The sequence below is a fragment of the Jatropha curcas genome, chromosome 1 (genome assembly GCF_041381405.1).
Source record: "Jatropha curcas cultivar XTBG-Jc1 chromosome 1, XTBG_Jcur_1.0, whole genome shotgun sequence".
NCBI lineage: Eukaryota > Viridiplantae > Streptophyta > Magnoliopsida > Malpighiales > Euphorbiaceae > Jatropha > Jatropha curcas.
In genome coordinates, this window is record NC_143151.1 from 20,657,569 (window position 1) to 20,683,348 (window position 25,780).

General features: G+C 32.7%; 1 protein-coding gene across 4 annotated transcripts; it reads left to right on the forward strand.

Moving 5' to 3' along the window:
* Positions 1 to 476: 476 nt before the first annotated feature.
* Positions 477 to 6,381, forward strand: LOC105628916 (putative splicing factor 3A subunit 1). Of its 4 annotated transcripts, none has more exons than XR_016321654.1 (6): positions 477 to 781; positions 2,586 to 4,821; positions 4,942 to 5,238; positions 5,439 to 5,672; positions 5,802 to 5,869; positions 5,971 to 6,381. XR_016321654.1 is itself a non-coding variant. In XM_089723749.1 (4 exons), exons 2-3 carry the CDS (start codon positions 2,665 to 2,667, stop codon positions 5,209 to 5,211), a joined length of 2,427 nt encoding a protein of 808 aa, XP_089579875.1. In that variant the 5' UTR covers positions 2,113 to 2,240; positions 2,586 to 2,664; the 3' UTR covers positions 5,212 to 5,238; positions 5,439 to 5,694. The 4 variants fall into 4 exon arrangements, 1 of the variants encoding a protein (XP_089579875.1); XR_016321652.1 differs by lacking the exon at positions 477 to 781 and adding an exon at positions 2,113 to 2,240; XR_016321653.1 differs by lacking the exons at positions 477 to 781; positions 5,439 to 5,672 and adding an exon at positions 2,113 to 2,240.
* Positions 6,382 to 25,780: the final 19,399 nt, after the last annotated feature.

Sequence of the window (25,780 nt, forward strand, 5' to 3'; positions counted from 1 at the left end):
GTCTTGCCCATGGTTTTGACAGGACAATAGACAAAAGTTATAATCAATATTTAATATTAAAAAATAAAAATAAGTATAAATAACAAGTAAAAGTGAGCAATGACAAAAAAAAATTAAACGAGTACGAATAACGAGTATAATCAACATGCAGCACGCACTATAAAAAAACTAGTTTGTATGTAAAAATTAAAACCTCTAAAAAGTATTGCTACTAGCGTAAAAAATGGGTTAATCTATAAAAAAACTCTGACTTATGCAACTTGTTACAAAAACACCCTAAACTGATCTCCGTCCCCCTGACACTCCAAATTAAAAATTTTGTATTATTAGCACCCTAAATTCAATTTCAGCTAGGGTTTTAAATAAAAAACTGATATAATGGATCCCACAGAAATGTTGAGTTAACTTAACCCAAGGTATCAAAACGCTTTTGATACCAATATGCACCGTTTCACTAAGTTGTATTTTTTTCCCAAAATTCCTAATCCTTAAAATGACTCTCTTCTCTCTACCTCCCCTCTTCCTTCTTCTCCTTCTTCTTCCTTTGTGATAATGGTGAATCGCAATAGCCCAAATACCTAACCTAATATGATTTCAAGTTAACTTCTTCGAGAGATTAGGGATGGTGAGTCGCAACTTTTGCAATCGAACATTAATCCTTCCCCTCTGTTCATCTTTTATCAGTTGACTGTTTGAATCATTTATAGCTCTTCAAAATCTCAATTGTTAATGTCTTTCTGAGCTCAATCTTCTCATCCACCACCAATCTAACTTCTTCGAGGTAATTAAGCGCCTCTATCTCTCTTTCTTCATCTTCAATTCATGTGCTTTCTCGTTTCAGGAATTTTAATGTTTTTATTTTCTTTCTCCTTATCGTAATTTTTTTATTTTCTCTCTTTACTGCGAGATCGCTGTGCTTTCTGATTTGCATGCAGATGTTTTATTCAGTTGGGAAAATCATTTGTGGCTTTTATAATTTATAGTTTAGAATTCTATCTTTTCTGTTGTAATTAAATTGCATCACTGTGTACAAAAACATTTTGTTCCTGGAATGGAAGAAAGAAGGAGAAGAATGATGAGTTTTGGTGTCAAAACGCACCGTTTTGATAGGTTGGGTTAAGTTAACCCAACATGATTCTGTGGGACTTAATTTATTAGTTTTTTATTCAAAATCCTAGTTGAATTTGAATTTAGGGTGCTAATAATACAAAGCTTTTTAATTTGGGATGCTATGGTATTTTTGCAGCAAGTCGCATAAGTCAGAGTCTTTTTATAGGTTATGCCATAAAAAATGTGTAGGATTATCAAAATTCATAACTTTACGATAAATCTCCTGTAAAATTTAAAATACCTAAAATTCTTTATAAAAATATATATAGGTAATTTTTATATATTTTGACATAATGTGAAAACATTATTTTTAATAAAAAATTTACTTTTGCAATTATTTGGTGCAAAGTTAGAATGATATGTATAAAAAAAATTAATTTTTGAGCATTATTACTTTTGGAATTAGGTGGCAACTCAACATTGCTCGACTAATACTCCTTTCTATTTTTAAAAGTGAAAATAATATCTAAAGTTTACTATACCCTCATTTAATATATATATTTTTTCACAAATATAATAATCAAACTATTATATTATCATTAATTAAATCTTGATAGAGGGAAAATTAAAATACTATATCCGTTCGGTAAATTTGAGCATTTTTGAATCATCATAATTATATAAAAAATTAACATTAATTAAATCTTGATAAAAGGCAAAATTAAAATACTCCATCCGTTCGGTAAATTTGAACATTTTTTAATCATCATAATTATATAAAAAATAAAGATTATTGATTAAATTATCTTTAATCATTCATTTAATTGAGACAAAGTTTAAGGCAATATCTAGATAAGAATAAAATTGAAATAAAATAATGAATGCTATTTTAATTTTTAAAAGTGTGATTTAAATAAATAAAAAAAAAAACTGTTATCGGAATAAATAAATTATTAACCTTTAATTTTCTAATGAAATTATATTCAACTAAATATTTAATTATAATTTGATTAATTTCAAAAATAATTTAATGTAAATTGTTTAATTTAAATGAATATTAATACTGCTATGAGGTATATCGGGAAAGAACAAATATTAGGATAGTCGGTTAAGTTTTCTCTCTCATCGTCAAAACGAGGGGATCCGTCTTTGGTAGAGAGGAGCCAAAACCCTAATTCGACTGAGGGCTCGTGAGTATTCAATTATTGCCAGTATTCAATTATTCGATCCATCGACGAAATTTCGTTGTTCTTCTTATCAATTGGTTGATTTATTTATTTATTTTTGTCTGCTTTGTGCTTGGTTCGTTGTCATTGATAATTTCTGTTCTTATGATAATTTGATTAGATAACGTAACAGTGTCTTCCATTAGCAAGTAAGAAGCATTGTACTTCATTCGTTATCGTTGAGGTTTAATTTTAGGCAAAGATTTCGTGAATTTCTGCTTTCCATTTTAGATTCAATCTCCTCTTTAGGGTTTGTATTTTATGCTTTTGTTTAGCTTGAACTAATCTGCTGGAAGTTGTTATCTGCAGGGTTTGTTTTATATCAGACAACTGAACTGTTAGGGAATCTGTAGAATTTGTGTTTCTTTTGTCATTGAGTTGTTACTCAATGCCGGGCACGCCAATTTTGCTTCTACCAGCTCCTGATGGAGATATCTCTGATATTCCTCCTTCTCAAGTGACAGAACAGAAGCTGCCCAACGAAGATGATAAAACTGCAAATGAGGAGCAGAGCAAAGCTCCAGTTGCAACCCACACAAGAACTATTGGAATCATTCATCCCCCTCCTGATATTAGGAATATTGTGGATAAAACTGCACAGTTTGTTGCCAAAAATGGACCTGAGTTTGAAAAGAGGATTATTGCCAATAATGCTAACAATGCCAAGTTTAATTTTTTGAATTCTTCGGATCCTTATCATGCATATTATCAACATCGATTATCTGAATTTCGTGCCCAGAATCAATCTTCTGCTCAACAACCTCCTGCTCAGACGGCAGATTCTGCTGCTGTTACTGAGTCTGCTCAATCTGCTCTTACTACTGATGGTGGTGAAACTGTTGTAAAACCTGACCCTGCCGCGCAGTTTAGACCACCTCCTCGTAAGGTTCTTGAACCCCCAGAAGGTGAACAGTATACCATTCAACTTCCTGAGGGGATCACAGGAGAGGAACTTGATATTATTAAGCTCACAGCGCAGTTTGTGGCTCGAAATGGCCAAGCATTTTTGACTGGATTGACTAATAGGGAGATAAACAATCCCCAGTTCCATTTTTTGAAGCCAACTCACAGTATGTTCACATTTTTTACTGGTCTGGCCGATGCTTATTCAAAAGTTTTGATGCCTCCAAAGGGGTTGACTGAAAAACTGAAAAAAAGTGTTGTTGACATGACGACTGTGCTTGAGCGGTGCTTGCATCGCTTGGAGTGGGAACATTCTCAAGAGCAGGCAAGACAGAAAGCTGAGGATGAAATTGAGCAGGAGAGAATTCAGATGGCCATGATCGATTGGCATGATTTCGTTGTGGTTGAGACCATAGACTTTGCTGATGATGAGGATGAGGACCTGCCCCCTCCTATGACTCTTGAGGAGGTTATAAGGAGGAGCAAGATTTCGGCTATGGTTGAAGACGAAATCATTGAGCCTGGAAAGGAAGTGGAAATGGAAATGGATGAAGAAGAGATGCAACTTGTTGAAGAAGGAATGAGGGCAGCCAATCTTGAAGAGAATGATGGTGAGAAAGAACACATGAAGATAAACCAGGAACCGGAAGAACCAATGAGAATTGTGAAGAACTGGAAGAGACCTGAGGAAAGGATTCCAACTGAAAGAGACCCAACAAAGGTTGTTGTTTCCCCTATCACTGGTGAGCTAATTCCAATTAATGAGATGTCTGAGCACATGAGGATTTCTCTAATTGACCCCAAGTACAAGGAGCAAAAGGAAAGAATGTTTGCCAAAATTCGGGAAACAACACTTGCTCAGGATGATGAGATCTCTAGAAACATTGTGGGACTTGCACGAACCCGTCCTGATATCTTCGGCACAACTGAGGAAGAAGTTTCTAATGCAGTTAAGGCAGAGATTGAGAAGAAGAAAGATGAGCAACCAAAGCAGGTTATATGGGATGGTCACACTGGAAGCATTGGACGTACGGCAAATCAAGCCATGTCTCAGAATGTTAATGGGGAGGATCAAAGTGAAGCTGCTAATAATGATGCACGGATCCTTCCTGGTCCAGCAGCTCCTCCTCCTCCTCCTCGACCAGCTATGGCTTCAGTTCGACCTCTACCTCTACCACCAGGAGGAGCCATAAATCTACCTCGCATGCCTCCGCAATATTCTGCTCCAACTGGTATGGCATATCCTGTACCTGGACCAAGGCCGCCAGGCATGCCTATGATGCCATCAAGTCGTCCGGCCCAGGCTCCAATGCCATTAACATCTGGACAGCAACCCATTATGATGAATCGACCATCCCCAATGCCTCCATCAATATCTGGGAATCCACCAAATATGATTGTCCCACCTCCGCCTGGATCTCAGTTTACTCCTATGCCTATTCATCGGCCTTTTGGTCAACCTCTTATTGCTCATCCTTCTATTTCTATGGTGCTGAATCCACCGCCACCTTTGCCTCAGGGAGTGCCTCCACCACCTCCACCTGATGATGCTCCTCCGCCACTCCCAGAGGAACCAGAGCCAAAGAGGCAAAGGCTTGATTCTATGCTTATTCCAGAAGACCAGTTTTTGGTACAACATCCGGTATGGAAAGTTCTGAATTATGCTTGTACAAAGTTTTAATTATCTTTGGTCCAGTTATAGCGCAGTTGTGATTTTATATCTATGTTCTTTCTGATGACTTGATTTGTATTTTTTTTGCAGGGACCTGTGCGTATTACTGTTTCTGTGCCAAATGTTGACGAAGGAAATCTCAGAGGGCAAGTTCTGGAGATTACAGTGCAGTCGCTGTCCGAAACTGTTGGCAGCCTAAAGGAGAAAATTGCAGGAGAGATCCAACTTCCTGCAAACAAGCAGAAACTGAGTGGAAAACCTGGTTTTCTGAAGGACAATCTGACGCTCGCCTACTACAATATTGGAGCAGGAGAGGCACTGTCTCTTTCTTTGAGAGAGCGTGGTGGAAGAAAGAGATGAAGGAATTCCTTGACATGGTCATTTAAGGTTTTCTTTTTTGTTCTTTTAATTTTTTATGGAACTATCGTGTTATCGAAGGTTTTCCCACATCCTTCAGAACAACTTTATTTTATTGTCTTTGATGTTATGCTGGAGATTATATATGTATTATTAGGTTATCTATGTGGCATTATTTTTATTTTCAAACTGTTATATCTGCACTGATAGTTGATTGATATCTCAAACAGATCTGGCATCTTGGCGAATTTTTCTTTACAGAGAAGGGAAAGGAAGAGAAGTCCTTTTCTTTATGCAGTGGAAACCATCTGCTTATATGTAGTTGCTTCTCTGGAAAATATGTGCTTCATGGTCATATTTTTGGTTTGGTTTTTTCCTTGGTGTTTGAGGGCTTACACATGTTACGAATATATTTTTTCTGATTATATTTACTTTTCTGGCTGCAAGACAGTTTCTTCATCAATGTAATGACTCGAGATTTGCCTAGCCTACCAATTCATTTATTTTGTCTTGGTTTTGGGTTATGCCCCAAATGGTCTTCTTTGAACAGCAGGGGGTTTAATCTTTCCTAATGCTTTTCTTTTGTTATACAGAAAAGCTAAGTTTTGATGGATGGTGTCTGCGACCTAGTAGATGCTTATACTTAGAATGGCCGTGGCAGGTTGATCATTTGTTTGTTTTATTTATCCATTGGTGTGTTCTTTATTTGCAGAATTCCGGTGGCAGTGACCTGAACCTGCCATTTATTTTAATTTTTTGCAGCATCAATTGAGGGTGGATCATTAAGCACTGGACTTGATTGATGTTGCAAGATGGAGCTGATGGATTGAGCTTTACGTGTCTTTTCCTTGAGTTGGTTATTTTATTTGTTTTATTGGCTTAGGAGATTGGCTGGGTACCACTTTCTAAACTGAAAAACACCATGTTCATGATCGTGTGATGATAGATTCTGAATTACCTAATGTCCCCTTTGTGTATATATATATATATATATATATATATATATATATTCGACATATCTTAAATTAAGCCTGAGGCACAGTAAGTCTCACTCATCACCTGAAGGGCTGTTTGATAAAATTAATTGTTTTGATATCTAGTAGCGTTAAGGATATTTGAGTAGTTTTTTATAAAATGTTAAAAGTTAAATACTATATAGAGTTTATTTGTCAATATTAACTGTTTTGGTAATTGTTAGCTATTTGAGTAGCGTCGTTAGCTATTTGGTTTTTATGAAACTTTTTTTACGAAACCTAAAAGCTGAACATTACATATTTTTATATGAAACCTAAGAGTTGGATATTACATATTTTTTTAAAATGTTAAAAGCTAAACATTACATGAATAAAATGTTATCATAATTTTTAAAAGCTAGTCTGAAAGCTATGTTATCAAATAATTTTTTAAGTAGCTTTCAATATTTTGATTGATTGTTTAAAAAAACTGTTGTTGAGTACAATTAATATTTAACTTTTTATTGAATTCTATTTTAACTTTTAAAAGTAAGTGTTACTGAATATTATAAAAAATAAAAAATAATATTTAATATTTTGATCAGCTATTTAAAAAACCGTCGAAAACTGATACCGAATATGGCCGTCATATCCCAAAGCCAACCATTCAAAATTAAATGTTATTTCAACTTGGAACATATCAGTTGGCTGGTGTCACAATAGGCAAACAGTAACCGCGGCAAGTTTTTGATTGCCTCTTTGCTGGCTGGGCTGTTGAAGTATGTTGTTTTAACATGGTATTTGGAGTAAAGTTTGGCCTAAATGGTTAGATAAATTCTCTACTTTGGATTTTTTTTTTTTAAATGATTATGGTAAATTCTTTTAATTTTTTTCAATAGATATTTTGTTGATTAATTTTTTAACAATTTTGTCCTTCAAGACAACTTATCATCTGAATAAGAATTTCAATTCCACTAGCTCATCATCTATAAGTTAGTGGTTTTGATTAAGAAATTAAAGGAATTGGCCCAAACTGTTAACAAGTTCAAAGTTTAGTATTTGTTTAACTGTTCAGCAAAAGTTCTATCAGTTTATTTTATTAGCAAATAAATTTAATTAAAAAAATGGTTTGAAAATGAATTTTCATATTTTATTAGTTTATAGTTAGAATTTATCAGTTTTGATATTCTTTTTAAATTTATAGTTCATTTGCAAATTTTACTAAGTTTTACTAATTTTGGTAAAAGAATAATTAATTTAATAGAACTCAAAGTATAAAATTTCAAATAAATTTACATTTATATTAAACAAGAAATATTGGATTTGTAAATAAATTTTATGAAATTATTTTATTAAAACAGACTACAATTATGCCAAGCAGTATCTTTCCCCATATTCGACTTAATTTATTAGCAGTAAATATTAGTTAATAACATATGATTTTAATAAAATCTTAACACTTCAGATTGGAGCCTAGTTTAACACTATATATATCTATAATATATATAAAAGTACGAATGAAAAATATTGAGTTTCTAAAATACTCCTTTTAAATTTATGAATTGATAAAAATATAATTGATGAATTTAATTTTATTGGTTGAAAATTTTATTTTGATTGGTTTAATTTTGATTGATTATTTTAATTTCTTATTTGCATATAAATTAATCTAACTTTAAATGGGAAAATGTTATTTAAAATTTTAATTGTTTGGTTTAATATAATAAAAACAATGGGACACGAATGAGATACTTTAGGTACACGTTTAATTAGTTATGTTGGTATAAGAAATATTAAGGGAAAAATATAAATATATCCCTGGATTATAGGCTAATTAAAACATAAATCCCTCTATTGTTATTAAGTGACTCGTCCATCCCTAAGTTATCAATCCGTCTCATAAAGACATCTTTTCATTCAAATTTATGTAGTTTTGCTGTTAGTCAATCTCAAGATACATAGTCTTTGGAGAGAAAAAATTAAAAAGACATTGAATATTCTTTACTGACTTTTACTATAAACGTTCTTATGGAACAGAAGCAAATAGAACAACAAAGTATTAAAAATAAAATAAAATAAATCCGAAAACAACAGAATAGCACAACAAAAGCATTAAAAAAGGAAACGAAGTAAATTCAAAAACAAAAGAAATAAAAGTCAAAAGAAGAAATAAAATAGTATAAATTAGATTTAAACAAGCTAAACTCAAATAAAAAATTAATTGCAAAAAGAGTGAGCCAATTGAGATTTCTGGATCGATTTGAAGCCATAGTGTTGTCTTGGATGTGTTGTCCCAGAAATAAAGAAATTCAGTGATCCATCAGTTCAACCACGGCAGGTCGCCACCACCCCCATACAAACATTCTACAATCTCTAATGAAAATCAATTAATTTTAAGGAGAAATTCAGACTCATGTTTCTCAGATCTAATGTATTCAAGAGAGAGACAAGTAAGTGTTTGTTTTTTCCTTTGCAAACAAAACCATCGTTCACTGGCAGAAAAGTGAGTATTCCATTTTCACCTACCTTCACTATAAAAAGGTCTTTTCGATCGACAATGGATTCGCCATCGTCGTTTCGATGTCTAGCCATGGCGCTCTTTATTGGAATTTCATTGATAGAAATCTATGCCTTACAGTCACAAGTGTACTTTCGATCAAATTCACGAGATAGGTACTCACTACAATCGAGAAAATGAGAAGGGATTGAGAGATGGAGAGAGCAAGATGGGCGTAGAAGGAGACATGAAGTTCGAGAGGATTATTTTAAAGGTCAATTTTGTCTGTTACTTATGAATTAAAGGTCAAAGTCCTCAAAATTGGACGGAGGACCATTTTATAAATGGACTAATAATTTAGGAATGGATGAGTCACTTCATGTGTTAATTGAGCCATAATTCAGGGACCTGTTTACATTTTTCCCAAATTTTAATTGTTAGTTTAATATAATAAAAATTAATATAATTAAGATTTTAATCCTATTCTAATTATGATATCAATTTATTATTTTTATTATATTAATATTATAAATTTAATCCTATTCTAATTATGATTTCGTCCTATCATACCACTATATATATGTTTATTTTTAATTGCTTTTGACTATTAAGATTTTTATTTTTAATTACTTTTGACTATCAAGATTTTGTTGTTTTTTACTATCAAGAAGTTATTGCTTTTGACTATCAAGAATTTGTCGCTTTTGACTACTAAGAATCATTATATTAAGCTTTTGTTAATTTAGAATTATTGAGTTTCCAATCATTTCTTCTTCTTGCTGTAAGTATAATCTTAACTCTCTCTATTTATAAATTAATAGAATAGTTTTTATTTGTATTACTTATAATTTAGTAATCTCTTTAGCCTCCTTGTTTGCAATTAGTATGAATGGGTGGAGAACGTTGGATTTCTAAAACGCTCCTACTAAGTTTATGAATTGATACAAATATTATTGATGATTTTATTTTTAATTGTTGAAAAATAAAGATAGTTTAATTTTGATTGGTTAAGTTCCTATTTGAATCTAAATTCTATTAGGAAGTTGTTTAATTTTAATTGATTATATTAATTTTCTCTTTGACATAATATGCTTATATTAATTAATATAATAATAAATTTATACTGAAAAACTAATATTATACTTTAATATAATATATATTAAAGTCTAATATATATTATAAGTGTATGTTTATTATAGATAATCATACTAACTCAAATTCAAAGTTCTCAGCCTTATTTCTTTTAATTGTTAATCTTATTTTCTTAATTTTTGATTAAATTATATTTATCTCCTATTTTAATTTAAATTCTATTAAAAATTTTTAATCTAATTTTAAATAGGAAATTACCACAATATATATGCATATAATATTGAAATAAATAATATATAGAATAACAATTAAGATATTATATTACAACAAAAGATTTGATGTAATGTATGATTTTACAATTAATTGTCCTCGACATAGATTCTACACTTTATAATAATTATATAATTACTTTGTTATCTACCATATTATTTTTGAATATAAGCAATCATTATTATGAACAATTAATCTCCCATATTAATATATCTACTTTAATTTTTATTAATTAATATATTTATTAATTATTATTAATTTCCTCTTTGAATCTAAATTTTATTAGAAAATTTAATGTAATTCTAAGTAAAAAAATTGTCTTTTGTTCCATTTAAATTAGGAAGTTGTCCTGCATAGTTTTAATTAATTTTGACTATTAAGAATTATTATATCAAATTTAAATTTTCAATCATGTCTTTTTCTTTCGATAAGTATAATTCCATTACATAAATTGATTTGTTTATCATATATTAAATTGACACATATAATGCTGAATTGCATTGTTTTTAGCATTGTAAATTCAAGTTAAATTATGATATGTTCAAGTGTTTGACTTAATTAGGAATTATCGAATTTACGAGTATTTCATTTCCGTTTATGGGGTAACTAATGTAATTTTATATTTTTTTCTCTAATGGGTTTCGGTTATAAGGTGCAATTAATTACCAAATATATGTACTTATTGTTTGATATAAAATAAAAAATAAAACTCTCTTTATAAATATATGTAAAATAAATTATAATATAACATGCTATATTAACAAATCATATACCATGTTGAAAGAATTTTTTCTCAAAAAACATAACCATAAAATTAATTATACCCTTACAGACTTAAAAAAAAAATAGAAAAATATCAAAGTTATAAACTATGCTAAAAAAACAATGACTAATATATTAATTATTATGATTACTATCTATCTGTTATATATAATATCTATGATATAAATTTAAAAGGTAATAAATTAAGTCAAAGTAATCTTTACTTTGAGAAAGTTTGTTATTTTTTTTATTTTATTATTTCATAAAATATTTTTTTCTTCTTTGTAATGCTCTGGATTTTTAGTACTACAAATTGTTCATAACATTATAATTTATAAAAAAATAATAAAAAATCATATATAATTTAAATTATATTTACTTGCAACTAGACATGGCCATATTACGGTTCTGGAAACCGGAACCTTCGGTTCGAACCGGTCTGAAATCGTAACCGGAACCGGTGAGAATCGGAACCGGGCCGAACCGAAACTGAAACCGGAGAATTTCGGCTCCAAATTTTCTGGAATCGGAACCGGCGGTTCCAGAGAACCGGTCGGAACCGGATTGGAACCGTCGGTTCCCCGGCCGGTTAGAACCGGCGGTTCGAACCGGCGGTTCTACCCGTTGTAAACGGTCAGACCTATTTTTTTTTTTTAAAAAAATTTTATTGTGAAATCTCTTAATTACCCCTCTCAATAGCCATAAACGGCTATATAACAGCTAGTTTCAAGGGTATTTTTGGAAAAATGAATTTTTGGATTTATTATAAATACCTCATTTTATTTACAAATTCATTACAAAAAAATCTCAACTCTCTCTACTTACTCTCTCTATAATATACTACACTCTCTACTTACTCTCTTTACAATATACTACACTCTACTCTATATTATTCATTTATTCTTCTCTACTCTACAATCTCTCTTATTAAGTTATTATTCTCTCTAATTTTTTTTATTCAATTTTCCAAATTATATCTTATTATCATATAATGGCAAGTGGAGGAAACTCAAATTCGGGTAAGGGCAAGGGAAAGATTGGAGAAACACAATATTCATCTATCCCTACAAACGACGTCTATGATATCATTCCCAACCAATTTAATTTTGAGGGTTATCCAAATGAAAATTTGGAAATTCCAACTTAAGAATTTGAATTTAATGAGCAATTACAAGAAGATGAAGAGCAAGAGCAAGAGCAACGAGCACAAATTGTTACAAGAGCAAGACAAAGTTCCGACATATTCGCCATTCATTTCACGAAAAAATTCAAAGGTGAGAAAATGTACGATGTAATTTGCAATTATTGTGGAAAATCTTATAAATTTAAACAAGCAGGCGGCTATGGATCATTTTGGAAGTATTTGGAGACAAAACATCCAACAAAAATAGGAGTTGATCAGTCTCAAACACAAATTTCCGGATACGCTTCTAACCTTTCTTTATTTAAATATTCTGAAAAAATACAAAAAGAAGAATTAGCAAAAATGATTTCTATGGAACATTTATCTTTTAGTTTTGGTGAAAAAGTAGGTTTTAATAATTATTGTCAAAAAGCTTTAAATCCTTCTGCTAAAGGAGTGTCAAGAAATACTGTAAAACGAACTATTATTTCTTTATATAATAACGGAAAAAAAGAGTTAGAACTTTTATTTTCTCAAATGAAAATTCGTGTTTCAATTTGTTGTGATATTTGGAGTGATCATTGGCAAATGCATTCTTATATGGGTATTACATGTCATTGGATTGGTGATGATTGGAAAATTCAAAAAAGAATTATTGCTTTTCGTGTTTTTGATGATAAACATACTGCAAATAATATTTATAGAGTAATTGTTTTAATTTTAGATGAATATAAGTTGACAAAAAATTTTTTTTCAATTTCATTTGATAATGCTTCTGCAAATACTAAATCAATTATTGAACCTAAAAAAAATTTGTGAACCAAATATTGGTGGAAAATTTTTTCATATAAGATGTGCATGCCATGTTTTAAATTTATGTGTACAAGATGGTTTAAAAATTCTTGAATCTTTTATTTCTTCAATTAAAAAAGCTATTTCATATTTATAGGGACATCTCCAAGTGATGAAAAGTTGGGCTAAATTTTGTAAAGAAAATAATAAAAGACCAAAACGTTTTCCAAGGGATGTCCCAACTCGTTGGAATTCAACATATGAATTACTAAACGAGTCTTTTCTTATAAAGAATTATTATGCTTTTTTGTTACTAATAATATTGAGGATATTAATTTATATAAACAAAATTGGGAGATTTGTGCAAAAATTTTAGATATTTTAAAAATTTTTAATGATGCTACCCATAAATTTAGTGGGATTTATTATCCCACATCTCATTTATTTTTACCTATGTGTATTAATATTGTTACTGCACTCCAAGAATTTCAAAATGATGATTTATTAAAAGATTGTATTTTTTCAATAAAAAAAATGGTTATCTTATTTTAAAAATATACCACCCCTTTATCTTGTTGCTATTGTATTTGATCCTAGATGTAAAATAGATGTTTTATGTGATTATTTGACTATTTATTATGAAGTATTAAATCTTGATGTAGAAGATAATATTAATATAAATGTAGTAATGCATGAAGTTAAACAAAATATTATGCAATTATATAATGAATTTGTTCAAGTTTCTAGTTCATCTACTTCTACTTCTATTTCTTCTCAATCTAATATTCAACAATTTCCAACACAAAGGGTAAGTAGTGTTGGTGTTGCTCAACAAGTTTTACTACAAAGACAAAAAAGAACAAGGGAATCTAGTTCTTTTTCTGAATTTGATAATTATCTAACCACTTCTTTTGAGTTTGGTGATGATTATACAGATATTGATTTTCCAATTTTAGATCGGTGGAGTCTTCACGCAAATACTTTTCCAATTCTTTCTTTACTTGCAAAACAAATTTTAGCAGCTCCGGTCTCCACTGTTGCGGTTGAACAAGCTTTTAGTCAAGGAGGAAACATACTTGATGAAACACGATCTTGTATGACACTCGATTCATTAGAAGCACAATCATGCGTGGATGATTGGAGCAAGGCCGAACTAAGAGCCCAAGAAAATCCAAAAGAAAATGAAGATTTATACGATGGGTCCTCAACGGGAACATCAACCGGTGGTGCAAATAGCGATTAAGGTAAAATGGGTGAAATTGGTATAAGGTAAGTAAGAACTACGTAGGCTTTGATTCCTCTAAACCCCAAGAGGATACATAGGCAACTTAAATTTTTTTTAAACAAAAAAAAAAAAAATGTTCAAGCCCTTTTTTTTTTTTAAAATTATGTTCAAACTTTTTTAAACAAAAAATAAATTCAGTTGAATTTTTTTTTTTTAAAATAATTATGTTCAAGTCTTTAAAAAAATAAATTTAATTGAAGCATTTTTTAATTTTTTAGGTGTATTTTTTAATTTTTTATGTTCAAATATATATTTTTTAAACCGGTCTTCAAAATTTAAAATTTAAAATTATGCGATTCGCCGGAAAATCGATCGGAACCGTCGGTTTTGTAACCGGATCGGAATCGGAACCGGAACCGGAACCGCCGGTTCCGGAACCATGGCCATGACTACTTGCAACCAATAAAAATTTACGGATACAAATAACATGCGGAGAAAAAACTAGTATATATAAATAATTTCATTTCCAAGTCCGACAATTTAATAATGAGGTCCTTCAAATATGATATTTTTAGCAACATTTACGGTCTAAGGAGCATAATTTTGAGTTGAGTTCTGTTGAAGAATAATTGCTAAAGATTTGACGATTTTAAAATTATAAGTTATTTAAAATTTTAATCACCCATTATATTTTTTTAGAAGAAATCAAACTAAAAATTTCATTAAATGGAAACTGTATACATACATGGGATACAAATCAATATATTTGTATATTTTTATATAGAAAGTATAATAATAAACATTTATACAAAGAATAAAAAAAACATAATTTTGATTTGAAGTATTTGAGCATAATATTTGTGCCAGATGCGATCGCTTGATTCACTTGATGACTATTTATGACCGTCATTTGACTCCATGGTCTTTCTACAACTCCGATCTAATTACCTTTAAATTTCTTACTTCAATTGAAGATAAGATCTGCATTTCTTTCTGCATAACTATCCAAATAATAAAAGACGCTAGATAAAATCATCATAATGGATTCACCCATTATATGCAGATCTTTTTGATGTTTGGACTTTCTAGAGAAAATTAATTACCAAAAAATATTTTCCTGATAAAAAAATTTAAGTCGTTGAGAAAAAAAATAATTTTCCATTTTAAGAGCGGAACATGCTTATTGAAATTTAATAAGCTTCTTTTATCAAAATAAAAAGTTCATAAATTCAGATTTATTAATCTCTTAATTACCATTAGTCATCATTATCAATTATTACTATCAGATAATAATAGTCATCATGAGAGTAATTGAGAATTACTATAATTTATTATTTTTATATATTTTTCGATATTTAAGAGTACATTGTTAAATGTTTAATACCTGAAAAAACCTAACCTCTCTCTCCTTCTCTCCCAAAACCTAAAACCTAAAAGCAAGCTCTTTGAGATTGTGTTTCTTTTATTCTTTGTATAAATGGTTTATTATTAGACTATTTATACAAAAATATAGAAACATATTGATCTGTATCTCATATCTGTATATAGTTTACTCTTAATGAAGTTTCTATTTTGATTTTTCTTTTTTTCTAAAAATTGGAGTACATTGTTAAAATATGAAATTGTTATATATGTTGATGCTCTTATGAATTAAAACTTTTAATATTTTTAACTAACTTGTGATATCTATATAATATATAAAAGCGGAGTAGTCTATCTTGAATAACAGTTAAGTGTAAGCCTCTGAAATTTTCAAGTGTGAGGAGAATAATAATTATCTAGGATAATTATAAAAAGATGAGTTATTTTATATTTTCCAAAAGATTTGATCAATTATTAAAAATTAAAAAATAAAAATAAGAACGGTATGGACCAACAATTAATTTGTCACATAATTTAATATATTTTTTGTTTCCATAACGTTTTTGCTATTAGATTTGTCTTGTAAGTTTATTTTGTCAAGTAAATTTTACTGATATTGATTCCAGTGGGATTCATACGATGGAAGAGTTATACAAAAGCTTCCAGAAGAGTTGTAGTGTTGGTTAATTTCTTTTTCTTTTATCTTCTCGTAATAATATTAGATTTATCGAGTTCTAGTGCGGGTTAACTTCTTTTCCTTTTAAAATAGAGCAAGAGTTGTACTGGGGCTTAACTTTCTTTTTCTTTTATTTTCTCGTAATAATATTATATTTATATAGTTGTAGTGCGTGCAAATTGAATATAATATGAGAACATACACAATATAATTTTTTAAAAAGTAAGACATCCACACGCTTAGCATATATTACACTAAATAAATATAATATATTAATATTTGAAATAAATAAATAATCATTTATAATAAATCATAAACATAAAATAAAAAATATTTAATTTTTTATTTCAATATAATTAATTAAATTCTCAAAAATATTATCACTATTAAAAATACATTAACAGTGTGTGTTTACTTTTTTATGAAAGTCATAGCAGGAGTGTCAAAATGGATCATGACACGTGAACATGCGTCACCTAACACATGAAATAAATGAGTTAGGGTTGAGGTTAAACGGGTTTGTGTCATGAACGAGTTATCCATATATGACACAAATATAAACATATCATGTCGCGGGTTGACACGCAGGTTAAGTGAGTGACCTGTTTATTTAAGAGTAAATAGATAATTTTAGTGTTAGATATAAATACTCAAGTGTTAGTTTTTTTTATTTTAGTTATGAATCTTGAAGAATTTTTACATTTTATGTATGAAAATTTATTTTTAAATATGACTGGAGTTAAATAGGTTAAAATTTGAAAATATTATAAGCATGTTAAGTGAATCGTATATAGGTCAACACGACCCACTTAACCTATAAGATTTTAAGCGGGTTACACGGGTTGTATTTGGGTCAATACGATCCACTTAACCTGTTTATGATATTAGACAGGCTAAACGTATCGTGTTCATGCACCTACCTAATTTTCGTGTCATGTTTGTATTGATAAATTTAACACAATTATTAAATTGGTCGTGTTCATGTTGACCCTAATCGTGTCGTTAGGCGAATTGGTATTAAATCTGATATGCCAATCCATTTTGACACCTCTAGGTCATACTATGCATGACTTTTGCTATTGCATACTTTGGTAAATGAATATTAATAAGCAAAAACTATTTTATTTGGAAATAAGAAAAGAATATAAGGGAAAAGAATTTTGATAATTTTCTCTTCAAATCAGAAGGAAAATACAAAAAAAAAAACTATAAAAATAAATTTGTATAGAAAAATTAATTTTATTTTTTTTATATCCAAAAAAATAAGCAACATAAGTTTTTTCCGAAAAAAATTTAGTTCCTTCTTATTTTTCTTAAATTTCTTTTCAATAAATGTCAGTATTCAACAAATTGGCCTGACCTTAAGAGAAGTCTATCTTAAATGACAGCCAAGTGTAAGTCTCTCAAATTGCCAAATGTAAGGAGAGCATTTATTGATAGAATGCAATCCATTGCTTTCATTAAGAATCTCGCAGATATATACAATACAACAAACTTAAACTTAGGCTATAATTGAGGGATTCTATAACTACCTATTATACAATAAATTAGGATAAATACATAATAATAAAGATATGTCTATCAAGTAGAAAGGTATAGTCTATCACACCCCCGCAGTCTGATTGTGAGGTTGTCGGACGCTGATACTATCCCAAAAATCATAAAATAAAACGCGCGGAAACCCTTTCGTAAAGATGTCTGCAATTTGATAGCGGGACGGAACGTGTAAGACACGCACTTCACATTTTTGTACTTTTTCATGAACGAAGTGTATGTCCAGTTCAATATGTTTAGTGTGTTGATGTTGAATAGGATTACTAGAGAGATAAATCGCACTAACATTGTCACAATAAACCAAAGTAGTCTTGTTGATGGGACATTGTAGTTCGAGAAGTAAATTTCTATGCCAACAAGACTCAAAGATGACATTCGCAACCCTTGGTATTCTGCCTCGGCACTACATTTAGACAATGTGGGTTGCCGTTTAGAAGACCAAGAAATAAGGTTCTCACCCAAAAGACACAATAACCAGAAGTGGAACGATGAGTGTCCAGACAACCACCCTAATCAGCATCCGTATAAGAGACAAGAGAATCAGTTGGGGAAGTGTAGAGATGGAGGCCAAATGTGATAGTGCCCTGAACATACCGTAAAACACATTTAAGAGCTTCCATATGGTCAACTGTTGGCGCATGCATATGTAAGCATACTTGCTGAACAGCATAAGAATTATCAGGCCTGGTGAAGGTAAGATACTGTAGGGCACCTGCAAGCATACGATATTTGGTTGGATTGTCATATAGTTTGCCAAATGCAACACTGAGTTTGCCTTTGGTGTCGACGGGAGTAGGACATGGTTTGCAATTCGACATGCTAGCTCTATCAAGAATTTCCTTAGCATATTTCTTCTGTGAAAGAAAAAGACCATGTTGATCTCGACTCACAGCAATGCCCAAAAAATAACTGAGAAGGCCTAGATCCTTCATGGCGAATTCAGAGCTGAGGCGAGCCATTATGGATAGACGAAGAGCATCTGAAGAAGCCATAAGGATTATATCATCAACATACAGCAATATATATACAATGTTATCGCCATACCTATAAACAAATAAAGAATGATCAGAAGTACTATGTTTGAAACCAATAATTGCCACATAATCCGCAAACGTTTGGTACCAAGCCTGAGGGGCTTGTTTGAGAACATATAAGGATTTCTTCAACAGGCAAACATAATTAGGAAAAGTAGGATCCTTAAAACCCATAGGCTGATGCATGTACACTGTGTCACCGAGATTCCCATGCAAAAATGCATTTTGGACATCTAACTGATTAATGGGCCACGAATTTGACAAAGCGAGATTCAACACTGTCTGAATAATCGTTGGTTTGACAGCAGGGCTAAAAGTTTCATCACAGTCCATGCTAGCTTTTTGAGACCTGCCATCACCTATAAGACGGGCTTTATGCAGCTCAAAAGAGCCATCAGATTTCTTTTTATGCCAAAAAATCCACATTGACTAAATTATATTAACATCAGATGGACAGGGTACTAATTACCACGTCTTATTCTTAATTAGAGCATTAAATTCATCTAACATGGCTGCCTTCCAATTCGGGTCATGGAGCGCACTCATAGGTTTATGGGGAAGAGGGGAAATGGAAACAGAAGAGGTGGATGTGAGATTCAAATTGTGATATTTTCTGTTGGGCTTGAAAATCCCATGCTAATTGTGTGTGGTCATACGGTGGGCAGGGATAGGAGGATTGAAGGGGGGATGATTTAGTGGGCTGTTTGGGAGGGGAGAGGTGTGTGGTGGGGGGATGGTGTCGTCGGGCGAGCTGGGTTATTAGTGATGGCATCAGTGGATCGAAGGCGATGAAGTAGAGTTGGGGAAAGATCATCATCTAAGAAATCATAAGAAGAGGGAGTTGGTGGGTGAAGATTGGAGAATGGAAATTCTTGTTCATTAAATACCACATGACGGGAAATGATTATTTTTCGATTGGAGATATTATAGCACTTATATCCTTTGTGGTTAGAAGGGTAACCTAAAAAGATGCACGGTGTAGAACGTGCTTGCAATTTGTTAATAGTGGTGGAAGGAATAAGAAGATAACACAAACACCTGAAAACTCCGAGGTGTGAATAAGCTGGAATTTTCTGGTGAAGAAGATGAGTAGGAGAGTGGAAACCCAAGATTTTGGATGGTAGGATATTGAGAAGATATGTTGCCATTTGTAAGGCATGATGCCAAAAAGTGAGGCAAAGAAGACTAAGCAAGCAAGGTGCGAATAATGTGGTTGATGGTTTTGATTTTGCATTCCGCTTTACCATTGCGAGGTGATGTGTGTGGACAAGAGAAGCGGAAATGCATGCCATGAAGTTCACAGAATTTTTGAAATTGTCTATTATCAAATTCACTACCATTGTCACATTGGAAAATTTTAATATCTCGCTCAAAATGAGTTTTAATATTTGTGCGAAAAGATAAGAAAATAGAATACACTTGAGATTTGCTAGATTGGAAAAGTCCATAAGATATTAGTGTAATTATCTAAAAATAGAATATAATAACGATGGCCAGAAGAACTGGGAATAGCTGAGGTCCATTAATCACTGTGAATAATATCAAATGGTATAGTAGTAAAAGAAATAGAATCATAAAAGGGCAACTTAATGTTTTTACTGGACAGGAATAATAAAAAGAAGGTTTAGCCTTATTACATTTAATCAAAAAACTACTGCAAAGAGAATCAAGGACAACATGTCCTGGATGGCCTAGGCGAGAATGCCATAAATCACTAGAAATAGCAGAGAAAACAGAAGGTGAAGAAGAAGATGATGATGTGGCCCGAGAGTTGGGAAAAGGATAGAGGCCCCTGGAACTATTACATCTCATTAGGTGGTTCCCCATCTGCAAATCCTTCATAGAAAAGCCAAAGGGATCAAAGTCAACAGAAACCATATTGTCAGTAGTGAATTTACAAACGGATATGAGATTTTTAATAAGAGTAGAAGCATGTAAGACATTATTTAGGGTAAGTGGTGGTGTTGTGTGAGAAAGGGAGAGACGACCACAACCATGAATTGGAATTGTGTTGCCATTACCAACAACAATGCCATTATTTGTGCTCAAATAAGAATAAGATGAGAGACTACCTTGAGAAGGAGTCATGTGGGAGGTTGCCTCGGTGTCCATGTACCAAGTAGCATCTGGTGGATTGAGTTGGAGAGTGTGCATGGCCATGTCAATGTCCGTGGGTGCAAACCCCATGCTAGGTGCAGTGTTGGCACAATTAGCCTGATCCAGGGAAGGACGTGGGCCAAGAAGCCCTTGTTGTCTTGTAGTTGGACATTGTTGTTGGGCTGCTAGTTGACAGTGGGGTAAGGGCAAGGGGGATTGGGCCATTAGGGAGGAGACCAAGTATGCCAAGAATTGTAAGGCCATGGATGATGTTGAAAAGGAACAGAAGGTGGAGACCACTTAGGCTGGGTCACAAAATGTCCCTACTGCGGGTGATGCTGTCCACTGCCGCGGCCACTGCCGCTTCTGATACGCTGGTTGTTATGACCACCACGGTTATCGCGGTTGGTGTTGCGACAACCACTGCGGTTATTGGGTCAGCCAGAAGAAAAGATATGTGCATTGGACTGCTGTGCACTATGGCCTTAATTTGAATGGACAACATAGACGGATGCAGAATCTGATTCCCGAGCGGCCCTTTGGAGCATGCTTCTTTCCTCTAAGGAGAGCATTGATCGAACCTTTGCAAAGGATGGTTGAGGAGTGTGTTGCTGAATGACTGTGACAAAGCTATGATAGGCATCAGTGAGTCCGCTAATCATCTTAAGAACCATACGTTCATTAGATACTTTGTCACCAATGTTGGCTAATTGATCAGATAAGATTTTTAATTGTTGACAATAAGCTGTGATTGAGAAATCTTGAAGATGAGTATTGGTGAATTGAGTTTCAAGATGAACTGCCCTAGTGTTCTTGTTGTCCTCAAAGAGTTCTGCTAACCGAGCCCATGCATGATGAGCTTTGTCATTTGGATCAATGATGGTGTTGAGTAGATCGTGGGAGATGGTGCTATAAATCCATTGGAGGACCATGGCATCAAGACGATCCCAAAGTGCCCTTACAGCTATTTTCTTATCGGTGTCGAGGGAGGTCCCCGTAGCATTATCGGCCGGAGGAGAAGGAGATGATCACTGACCAAAGTTGCACAGTAATGGATGCAGAAGACAGTGACCCATGCATTATATTGACTGCCTTCAACATCAAGAATAATGGGTATGGCAGTTTTGATGTTCGTCACAGCAGAGGCTAGGTGAAATTTTGTATCACCCATTGAAGAAAAGAATGAGGGGAGAAAAAAAAAAAAAAAAAAAAAAAACAGAAGGAGGTTGAAGGGAGCGTGGAAAACCTAAAACTCTGATACCATGATAGAATGCAATCCGTTGCTTTCATTAAGAATCTCGCTGATATGTACAATACAACAAACTTAAACTTAGACTATAATTAAGGGATTCTATAACTACCTATTATACAATAAATTAGTATAAATACATAATAATAAAGATATGGTCTATCAAGTAGAAATGTATAGTCTATCGGTTATTTAGCATAATTGTAAAAAATAAGTTATAATGACAACAATTGTAAGAAAATAAGTTGTTTTATATTTTCAAATAATGTCATATAAGAGAAAAAAAAAAGAAAAGAAAAGAAAACTAATATTAATAAGTAAAAAATATTTTATTTGGAAATAAGAAAGGAATATAAGGGAAAAGAATTTCGATAATTTTCTCTTAGAAGAAAAATAAAAAACTATAAAAATAAATTAGAGAAAATTAATTTTATTTTTCTTTTATATCCAAAAGAAATAAGTAACATAAGTTTTTTCAGAAAAAGAATTTAGTTTCGAAAAATGTCAGTATTAAGCAAATTGGCCAGGCCTAAAGAGAAGTTTATCTTAAATGACAACCAAGTGTAAGTCTTTCAAATTGCTAAGTATAAGGAGAGCAGGTGTTTAGCATTATTGTAAGAAGATAAGTCGTAATGACAGTAATTATAAGAAAGTAAGTTGTTTTATATTTTCAAATAATGCCACATAGGAGGAAAAAAGAAAAGAAATCTAAACTAATATTAATAAGCAAAAACTATTTTATTTGGAAATAAGAAAGAAATATAAGGAAAAATAATTCCAATAATTTTCTATTCAAATTAGAAGGAAAATAAAAATTATAAAAATAAAGAGAAAATTAATTTTATCTTTTTTATATCAAAAAAATAAGTAACATAAGTTTTTTCTGAAAAAAAACTTAGTTCCCTCTTATTTTTTTCTTAAATTTAGTTTTGAAAAATGTCAGTATTTATCGAATTGGCCTGGCTTAATTTTTTTTGTTCCCTGTTCATGAGTTTTTTAATCCAATAAACTCTCCCTCTTGTTTAGAGTTACGCATTGATGAAAATTGATCATTGGAAGAATCGGCTTCTACTCCTAACTCTTTACTCTCTGCGTTTTCTTTCCTATTAATTTTATTTTTCTTTTATGTCCAAAAAAATAAGTGATATAAGTTTTTTTCAAAAAAAAAAAAGAAAAATTTAATTCCTTCTTATTTTTCTGATAATTCATTAATAAAAAAAGATAAAAAAATAAATTAAAAAAACACTTCATTTTTTCTTGGTAATAAAAAAAAATCTTGGTTGATTAGCTTGTATATATAGTAGTCTCATATACTAGGAGCTAGATTGGCGGACACAGGACATGAGATACAGGAACATATGTGATAGGATAATTTTTTAAAAAATAGGACATTCACACGCTTATGACACACTACACTGAATAATTATAATAAATTAATATTTTAAATAAATAAACAATTATTTATAATAAATCATAAATATAAAATAAAAAATACTTAATTTCTTATTTCAATATAATTAGTTAAATTCTTAAAATTATTATTACTATTGAAAAATACAGTAAGGTCATGTTTGATATGATGTAATCAATCATGTAATAGAATGAAGATTACATTATATGACTGATTACATTATTTGGTTAGACTTTTTTTGGACACTGTAATGTAATTGAGATTACATGTATAATCTTCATTACTTAAGTTGATGTAATATTCATTACATAAAAAAAACACATGTATTGTCCATTACATCAATCACATGTAACATCAATTACATCAAGTTACCCCAATAAAAACTTTACCATTCAAGGTTATTTAATACTACCATCTCACCATCACGACCACCAGCATTGCTCCAAAACCACCGCTCTACCATTACTCCACCACCCTTACCACCATCTCCACCACCACCAGCACCACTCCACCACCACAACTACTCCACCACCTCAACTACCACCATCGCAACTGTCGCCGCCTCAACTATCACCGCCACCACCACCACCATCTCGTCACTACCACCACCACCCCCGCCACCACTATCACCACCGCTCTACCACCCTCATCGTCACCTCAACCACCACCATCATTACCACTCCACCACAACCCCCATTGCTTCACCACCTCAACAACCATCACTTCTCCACCTCAACCACCACCACCGTTGCTTCAACACATGACCACCACCTCATAATCGTTCCACCACCATCACCACTGCTCCACTACCTTCGTCTCAACTACCACCATCACCTCAACTACTAATCACACCACCATCACCACTTCACCACCACAACCACTGCTCCATCACCTCAACCACCATTGCTACTCCACCTCAACCACCACCATTGCTCTACCACATCACCACCACCTCACCATCGTTCCACCACCATCACCACTACTGCATCGCCTTCGTCTCAACTACCACCATCACCACTCCACCACCACCACCACTGCTCCACCTCAACCACTATCGCTCCTCCACCTCAACCAACACCACTGCTCCACCACATCACCACCACCTCACCATCGTTCCACCACCATCACCACTACTCCACCGCCTCCGTCTCAACTACCACCATCTCAACCACCAATCACACCACCATCACCACTCCACCACCACCACTACTGCTCCATCACCTCAACCACCATCGCTTCTCTACCTCAACCACCACCACCTCACCATCGTTCCACCACTATCACCACTACTCCATCGCCTTCATCTCAACTACCACCATCTCAACCACCAATCACACCACCATCGCCACTCCACCACCACCACTACTGCTCCATCACCTCAACCACCATTGCTCCTCCACCTCAACCACCACCACGGCTCCACCACATCACCACCACCTTAACCACCACTACCATCACCATCACTCCCACCTCAAATACCACCAGCAGCGCTCCACCACCATCACCACTGCTCCACCGCCTCGACCTCAACCACCACCACCACCACCACCACCACCTCAACTACCATCATCACCACCAACACTCTACCACCACCATCACCACCACAACCATCACCTTAGGCATGGCCAAATTACGGTTCCGGGAACCGAAACCGTCGGTTCGAACCGGCCCGAAACCGTAACCGGAACCGGTAAGAACCGAAACCGGGATGAACCAGAACCGGAACCGGAAAAATCCGGTTCGGTTTCGATTCCTGCAAATGAGGAACCAGAACTGGAGGTTCCAGAGAACCGGTCGGAACCAGACTGGAACCGCCGGTTCTCCGGCCGGTTAGAACCGCCGGTTCGAACCGGTTCAAACCGGCGGTTCTAGCCGTTGTAACTGTCAGATTTTTGATTTTTTTTTTAAAATTTGTTGTGAAATGTCTTAATTACCCTCCCAACAGCCATAAACGGCTATATAACGGCTAGTTTTAAGGGTATGTTTGGAAAAATGAATTTTTGAATTTATTATAAATACCTCATTTTATTTACGAATTCATTACAAAAAAAATCTCAACTCTCTCTACTTACTCTCTCTACAATATACTACACTCTCTACTTACTCTCTCTACAATATACTACACTCTACTCTATATTATTCATTTATTCTTCTCTACTCTACAATATCTCTTATTAAGTAATTATTCTCTCTAATTTTTTTTATTCAATTTTCCAAATTATATTTTATTATCATATAATGGCAAGTGGAGGAAACTCAAATTCGGGTAAGGGCAAGGGAAAAATTGGAGAATCATCTATCCCTACAAACGACATCTATGATATGATTCCCGACCAATTTAATTTTGAAGGTTTTCCAAATGAAAATTTCGATATTCCAACTCAAGAATCCGAATTTAATGAGCAATTTCAAGAAGATGAAGAGCAAGAGCAAGAGCAACGAGCAAAAATTGTTACAAGAGCAAGACAAAATTCC

Bases quoted from the DNA above. Each gene is read 5' to 3' on its own strand.
- LOC105628916 (XM_089723749.1), top strand. From the start codon at position 2,665: ATGCCGGGCACGCCAATTTTGCTTCTACCAGCTCCTGATGGAGATATC. The intron at 4,822-4,941 runs GTATGGAAAGTT...TTTTTTTTGCAG, and splicing joins AGTTTTTGGTACAACATCCG to GGACCTGTGCGTATTACTGT.